Here is an 8,069-nt window from a genome sequence, read left to right as displayed (position 1 = left end):
GCTTATGATTAAAAAAATTATTATGTGATCGGTATCGATGATCGGCCGTGATCGGCCCTCATGGGTGATCGGAATCGGAAGGAAAAAACCTGATCGGCACATCTCTAATAATGAATGTGAAAAAGTTCAAGGTTCATGAATAGTTTCTATCTTGCAGAAAACAAGCATCTTACCACATCACGTATGATCTCCTGTCTGGCGTCTTCCTCCGACTGGACGGCTCTGTTCAGCTTACTCAGCACAAAGACGCGGAGCTGCTCGTTCTCCAGCAGTCGGCGAACCTTTTTCATGTTAAGCCAGCCGACGCCCTGTCCTTCCAGAACACTCTGCACCACTTCCTTTAAAAACTGCTGGTTCTCACTGGGTCAAAACAAGTCATTAGGTTAATTTTGCAGCTTTTGAAGTAAACTACAATCATCCCTATTTTGTCTAACATCTTTGATTGCTGATGATGTGAGGCAAAAGCTTCAGGTACCTTGTGTTGTTGACCCGACCCTGCGGTGAGGGAGATTCTCTCTTCACAGTTGGGCTGTGTTTGATCACTGAAGACTTTTGGTCCACAAGTGCTCGGGGTGCACGCGCCCCTGCAAAAAAAAATAATCAAATAACACCCTCACAATCAGAAACGCACAAAAAAAGAGCACTCAAATGGACTGGACTCAATGGGAATTTAAAAAGCTGGAAACTATTTTCAAACTGCTGTGTTTATAAAGTCACACAGGGCTACAAGCACCATTGTGTACAGAGGACAGAAACATTTGGGAATTATCTACTGCAGGACAAACATATTACAGGGGCAAAGCCTATTATTACAAGAGAAATAAAGGACAAACCAAACACACAAAATGCACACTCACTCACACACACAAGAATCCATTTGGCTCTCTTGGTGAGGGCATTACACATTAGCAGCATAAAGTAGTTAAGGTCAGTGGAAGGACAGCGTCGGTAGTAATTAGTAAATGACATGCACAAAAGAAAACAATGAGGTGAAAATGAAGTTTATAATACTGAATTGCTAAAATGCAGAGAGCCTGACAATCTGTGAAAAACAGCTAAATTATAATGTTTTAAATAGAAGTGTTAGTAGTGACAGGATGCGAGTCAGGTGTCTGATCTGCACCATTCACACCACCAGCAACAGACTCAACTGCTGTTTATACCAAGGAGTCAACAAAAGATCAAAGTGTTCTTTTTTTGTGTGAAGCAAAACCATATATAAAATGAGATGGATTAATTGCATGTTCTTTCATATATTAAAATCAACTTCAAAGCAGTGGCAGGAGGGACGTTGAGCTAAACAGACTAAACTGTAAATCCAACTTTAAATATGAAATAAGTAAGACAGTTTTCTTTTCTCTGTTTAGACAAGTTTAAATGCATGACACAGAAATTATTACAAATTATTTAGGTCTGTGAACAAAACTAATATCAGTTCTAAATTTACTCCCAGCCTGTAATTTTATGCACCTATCAAACAGTCAGGAATGAAATGAAAATATTTTTGAAATATTTTGAAAATATGGTGTTCAAAATATTTCTGAACACCACTGAAAGCAACACATTGTGGTTTAATTTCTTTTAATTCTAGATATCAATCATTATGTATTATCTAACAGTGGATCCAAGAGGATTACTATTATAATTTCTTACAAATACAAGTAATATATAAAAAAAAATCAATTCACAATAAAAGCCAAAACCTTAACCTCTCAGTTTTAGTTCTCATCTCACAGTGAAAAACTTAAATATTTTAAACAGACATTTTAATTTAGATCATTTTACACAAAACTCTACACCACGATAAGCTACTCAACACTACCATACAATGAGAAGTAATCTATACTTCTCATTATATATATTAATATTACAAGCCTATAATCATAATATTACTGTACACAAAATGCATATAGCAAAGAATTGCATGGACGGCAATAACGTTTTACTAAGTATTTAAGCATCTTTTTATGTCTGGGTTAGATTTAGTGAAAATTATTTAATGTAGCATAAACTGTTTTAAATGGTATACGCTTTATGAGGTCATCAAGTCATTAAAGCTACAGTTAAAGTGCACAATGCAAAAACCGCAGCCAGAAAACTATTTTGTAATTTAACTTTATTGCCCATATAGATATCTTTGATTTTATTTCATTTCTTCCAGTGCTCGGTGAGACAATTCATTATCTGGGCTGTCTGCTTACTTTGAGCCCAAAGTAGAAATACAACACGTTAATTATTAGTTTATTTATTACAAGTCCTTTTTTTTTTATCGCAACATTCACAATTACTATTGCATATCTGTTCATTACTATTGCATATCTGTTCATTAAATAAAATACTAATTCAAATGTATGCCACTGTTTGATAGGTGCATAAAATTACAGGCTGGAAGTAAATTTAGAACTGATATTAGTTTTGTTCACAGACCTCAATTTAATGTGTATAAAAATGCAAAGTAAAATTCTCATTTCTAAAAACCAATAATAAAAACTTAGCAACTGCTATGAAAATTCCCAGTGTGTAAACAATTGTGTTACCATATTATATATAAAGCTTCGTATACTAAATGATGATTTACACCTAAAATGTAGTTGTTGAAGAACCAGTGTCTGAGAATAATAGCTAACTTTTGCCCTGTGTACATTTAGTTTTAGGATGTCCTGAAAATATCAAAATCAACAATGTAAAGCTTGTACACACAAAAGGTATGAGGACTGGGGAACAATCCAATTTTTGTCTCCATCCATATAACTAACACCACTCAGTCTACTCAAATATAAAGGCCACTTAGCGTAAGGGCTGTATGATATTAACAAATTTTGCAATGTCAATAATGGTAAATATTGTGATAATATCAGGTGGGACATATGCCAGTTTTCTTCTTTCCTCCCTTCTTCATCTGTGCTTCCATCACTGTGACCTTTAGCATTTTGGACAGTGTCATTTGTGTCTTGTGTGAGCATCTGCTGCCATGAGACTTTTACAGAACCAGCAAACAGCTGGCACTAAATACCGTTTAGATTAAGGCTGCCTGCCAAACACTCGAAGAGAAGCAAGAAAGTTTCAGAGAAAAAAAGTATAATGAAGAAGCTGATCTTACAGGTTTTCAAATATTCTTATCCTCCTTCATACCCTGTGTCAGTTGTGATAAATCTGGTTTAGCAATTATTACACACCTTCAAAACACAACTCTTCCACCTCCCTTCGCTGTAAACTTGTCTTCTAAAATTGTTGGTACTTTATTGAAAGTGAAATCAATAACTGCCATGATTCAGTTCTCATTTATCCAGTGGAAGATGTGGATTATCCTTTACAACCTGTAGTATGACATCCTCAGGATAAATACAGCATTTCTGCTTGGTGTTCTGCTCTTTTCCAGCCAGCCAGTGTCACTTCCCTCATTTACTTATTTCAATGAGAATAAAGAACCAAATCTTTAAAGCAAGCATTCCAGCTGCCACCTTCATGTCATTTCTTTAACCAAAGTGCAGTCATTCAAGCATTTAACAAAATCCTCACAGACCTTGGGCAGATCTCTGCTTTCAAAAGGCTCATTGCATCTTGTCAATCACTCTACAGTAAACTCTCTCTGCTTTCCTAAAATAGAGTATACAGGTTTGGTTTGAGTAGTACTCTACTGGAAAGAGAAACAAGAAAGGGTTAGGGAAAAGGAAAAACCCTTATTGCTTTTCCAATGAGGGTCATAGAGATAATTTCTTGGGCTTTTTGATTTAACTGATGTAAGAGTTCGTATCCAGTACCATCCACATTATTTTCCATGTAGGAACACTTCTATTGCTTTAGAGGGACTGAGTTGGTTTATTATTTTTTTTATTCAATTTACAGCTAATGAGGACTTATATATGACTCAACCAAATATGAGTACAGCAACTATGTTTGTGTACAGTTATTTCATTGCAAATTTTTGGATTTACCAATATGGATGTGTTTATAGGACACACTAAAATCCCACATCAGAGCCGAATGTACGAACAGTGCACACTGTCTTTGTTGAACACGTTTCCATGCTAAAGTTTACATACATAATAAACTGATCATAGAAATGTGCACAACCTCATGGCAATGCCAAGGCTGCTGTACATTCGTCTATTCTTTTATAGGCCCCTTTGGCGACACCTAGAGGCCACAACGCAAAACTCACTGTGAAAAAAAGTTAAATATCAAAAGCATGAAGTGGTGCAGAAAATACTTTCATAATTACTTTATCATCATTATTACAATAATAATCAGGGGACCAATCATTTCCCTGTGTGAACAGAGGGGTTCTTGATCCTTTGCAGCATGAAGAACTTATGGTGCTGATTACGTTTTAATATTTTAGACCAAATTCATTTTAATAGACAAAAATCACACATAAACAAATTGCAGATTTTTTTTTTTAAATCTGCATGCAACCATTTCAATTATTACACAAAAAAACTACCCAAACCAATCTGAAAAAAAGAAAGTATATCTTAAGCCTAACAGTCGTGGCCTTTAGTTTGTAATAAAGAGCAGTTTGTCTTTTCAGGTGCTGAGAAGGAACTTTGAGTCCCTCTTCTTTCCATGACTGGTTTTAATTTAGACCCAGTATTTTCAGACAAGAAAGGAATCATTTACATTCTGACACTCAATTGGATTCAAGTCCAAACATTGACTAGGTCACTCCAAAAGCTTCATTTTGTTTTTCCGAACAATTGGATTTGCTGGTGCTCTTTGGATGATTGTTCTCCTGCAGAACCCCAGTGTGACTGAGCTAAACTTCAGACTTACTGTCAGACATTTTCCTTCAGGATTTTCTGACAGAGAACAGTTAATGGTTCCAAATCCTTCAGATGTAAGACAAGGATATTTTCCTAAATTCTGGGAGATCAGGATGACGTTTGTTGAGAAAATATTTTAAATGGGCCTTTGTGTTTTTATATAAAAGGTATATATATATAAAAAGGGTATTCAATTCAGAATAAACATAAAGAAAATGAAATAAACATAAAGAAAATGAAATCTCAAATCACACTGATAAACAAATCCCACCCCTGTATCGTTTTATTGATCCAAACCTTTTGAAGAATGTTTTTGCATGTGTCTTGTAAACAAGCATTTTCCTCGTTTCTCCAAATCCCTCCAGGAATAGAGATGTGGGAGGTGAATTCAAAATAACCACTTGCTTTTATCTTGCTGAACAAAACCTTGACTTCAGCTTAGTTTATTATTTTATTTTACTGCAGTCATGGCTTCTTGTTCTCAAAACAGTTACAGTGCAGCAAGATTCAGCCAAACCCCACATTTTGTACTCCGAAGGAGCATGAAAGGAGTAGCAAAAGATGGTAGGTCACTAATATTATTATCCAGCATTTAAAAGTTATTTTTTTTCTTGATGGCTAACTGGTGGGTTATTCACCGACTTAATGTAGAACCTAAATCTAAAGTTATATTATTTTTCTGCAACTTAACTGTGATGAGTTTAGCTTTAGAAATGAAGCCAAACACTTTATGAGGTGAAATAACAGACTGAAATAAGAAAGGTCATTAGAAATGACAATATGACCAGACAAAACACTGAGTTTTCACGGCTTCTGATGAGGCACACAGTGACTGACATGAGAGGAAGACATGGTGGAAATGCTGGGGAAGATGTAATTGACTGGCTTGGAGAAGCATGCAGCTCACTCAATAAAAGGGGCAGAACCCACCTTCTCCGCTCCCCGGGCCGGCCTCTGTAATTATCTCCATTAGAGAATTTAGCCCAAATACTGCACACAAAACTCAGGATTAGTGCAGCGAAAAGGTGAACAGAAAGAGGGACACCGGCCCAGACACAACCAGTCCGAACATCAACCCAACAAACAGACATGCATACTTAAAATGATGCAAAAGTGCAACCAAAAAACTAAAAAACAGAAGGTAAACAGAAAAAAGAAATAGCATGAACTCATGAGTCTGGATATGACTGAAAATGTGAACAACAGTCAAGTTTTTAGTAAGACGATTATCATTTACAGCTGGTGAGTACACTGTAAATATGTTGGCGATGTACACAACACTGCTGAACTGTGTGAACGATGCTGGACATTTTAACAGTTATAATAAATAGGGATAAATCCTTAGAAAGTATGCACATGTATATTTCCCCCTCCCCCAATAAGGGAGACAGGCTTTTAATGAGAACAAAACACAAAAAGATAAGCAGTAGAGTAACTAACTAAATTAAATATCTTGCTTAAAAGACAAATGCTTTTAGAAGTTTAGTAATAACCAAGAGCAAATATCACCAAGCACACAAATAAGGCAACAACTAAAAAATGTCAGGGAAGGTTTGATATTATTCCATTAACTACATACAGATCTTTCTGTGAACATTAACTAAAAAGTAAATGGCATTTTATTAATTGACAAAATTAAGGTAGAAAGATATAGATGCCACATCAAGAAATGTTTGCAGTTACAGAAAAAAAAAAGACTTTCAACAGTGACACAAAGAGGAATAACAGAGGAGCAAAAAGGGAAAGTAAACATAAACATGTAGCGGATGCTAAAGGTGTAACTTATATCTCAGTCCTACTCTGAGAACAGGATGCAAGGCAGGAACGTGTCACTTTGTAAGGTCACAGAAATGTCTAGTCAAGGACAAACTATCACACCAGACATAACATACCCGGACTGTCAGGGGAATCTGAACAACAAAGACAAAACAAATCACGATCAAAAGGAACAGAACACTTTTAATGGCAGCTATTCCACAATGAGTGGAGCTATTGAGTATCTTCACCATGATTCATCTGTTGTTTATTTTTCTCTCAGTTGAAGAGAAAATCCATCCTAAACAGAGTTTATACTAACCCAGAGAAAACTAACAGGCACTATGTTATATGTATGTAATGTTATATGTTCATCAATTTATTGGTAGTTGAGAAGTGTTCATTCTTTTACCCACAATGTTTTTTTTTTTTAGTTTGTCTTGAAACTTGATTCATTTAAAAATGTGTTATGATAGTTACTGAAACTTTTAAACACAGGAAGAAATACTGTGATTTTTTTTTTCTTTATCCATATTACCCAGTTCTCCACCTAAGCGTACACCAACAAATTAGGAGTCAGTGGAGTGAAAAAAAAAACAACAAAAAAAAACTGTACAAGACAAAGAAATGCTGAGTTATTCCTTTTGACAACACAATAAAGTCTGCTTTGGAGTGGATTTTCCTGAGAGAAAATGTTTCACGTTTCCTCAATATTCTCCTTTAAATAGTGCCATGTATGTTTGGCAATCCAGTGCAAGGAGAGAAAAGCTTTAAAATCATTTTACAAACCTGCTTGCTCCATTTCCTCCTCAACATCAAAATTTAAATATTCTTTTACACCCCAAAAAATGTCAGAGAAGGCAGAAAAGAACAAACAAATTTACAAACAAATAAAAATGTTTTCTTTTTGACATTTAGCGTATATAGTTCAGCTCTTAATCTGTAACAGCTGGAGATGTATTAAAATCTGTAACATAAATATTAAAAAAATTGAGCAAGTAGGATCAAGTTATCGTAGGATGGCAGAAACAGACCTTGTGTACAACTTGAATCTGTGTAATAGTCATTAGTTCCCTCCTACCTTTCAGGCTGGGAAAAGGTGTTGATTTCTCCCGGGCTGCTTTGTTGGGAAGAGCCAGATTGGACAGGCTGAAGCTGGTGCCGTGGTTCTTGTAAAGATTACCTGGTGAAGGATCAAAGAGACAATCACTAAGCAAAGTATGATCAAATACTGTTGGTACTATTCAAGTCCATTAAATGAGACTTGATTAGTGACAGGGTGACAGGATCACCTCATCCTGCCTGTTGTTGCGCACTGTCAATCAGCTAGCTTAAGGAAGGCCGTAGCTTCTTTCATTTCACCAAGAAAGGTTTTTTCACAACCAGAAATATTCCTGGTTGTGACCAAAAAGTCTAATTGTGGTGTCAAAGCAAAATGAGAGGCACCTATCACTCTTACTAAAACTATAGTCAGTAAGATACAAGATCTATTAAGCAGCCAACACAACTAATTAACCACCTACATTCAGCTTCGTACAATATTACCCTATA

The 8,069-nt window shown here is 35.7% G+C and overlaps 1 protein-coding gene across 36 annotated transcripts in view; it reads right to left on the bottom strand.

Annotated features, from left to right (window-relative positions):
• The window catches only part of madd (MAP-kinase activating death domain), a 69,009-nt gene that overhangs the window by 37,113 nt on the left and 23,827 nt on the right, over positions 1–8,069 (bottom strand). For 13 of the 36 annotated variants that reach the window (XM_016680152.1, XM_007568996.2, XM_007569001.2 and 10 more), the window contains 3 exons: positions 7,600–7,701; positions 476–584; positions 174–360 (listed from right to left, as the gene is read on the bottom strand). In XM_016680152.1, coding sequence (XP_016535638.1) covers positions 174–360; positions 476–584; positions 7,600–7,701 — 398 coding nt within the window. Of the gene's footprint in view, positions 1–173; positions 361–475; positions 585–5,693; positions 5,754–6,655; positions 6,674–7,307; positions 7,350–7,599; positions 7,702–8,069 lie in introns of all 36 variants that reach the window. The other 23 variants (XM_016680141.1, XM_016680142.1, XM_016680137.1 and 20 more) reach the window with 4 other exon arrangements.

The sequence above is a fragment of the Poecilia formosa genome, unplaced genomic scaffold (assembly GCF_000485575.1).
Source record: "Poecilia formosa unplaced genomic scaffold, Poecilia_formosa-5.1.2 Scaffold234, whole genome shotgun sequence".
NCBI classification, from domain to species: Eukaryota; Metazoa; Chordata; class Actinopteri; order Cyprinodontiformes; family Poeciliidae; genus Poecilia; species Poecilia formosa.
Note: the sequence above shows the minus strand (reverse complement) of the source record. Positions and strands in the feature narration are given on the sequence as shown.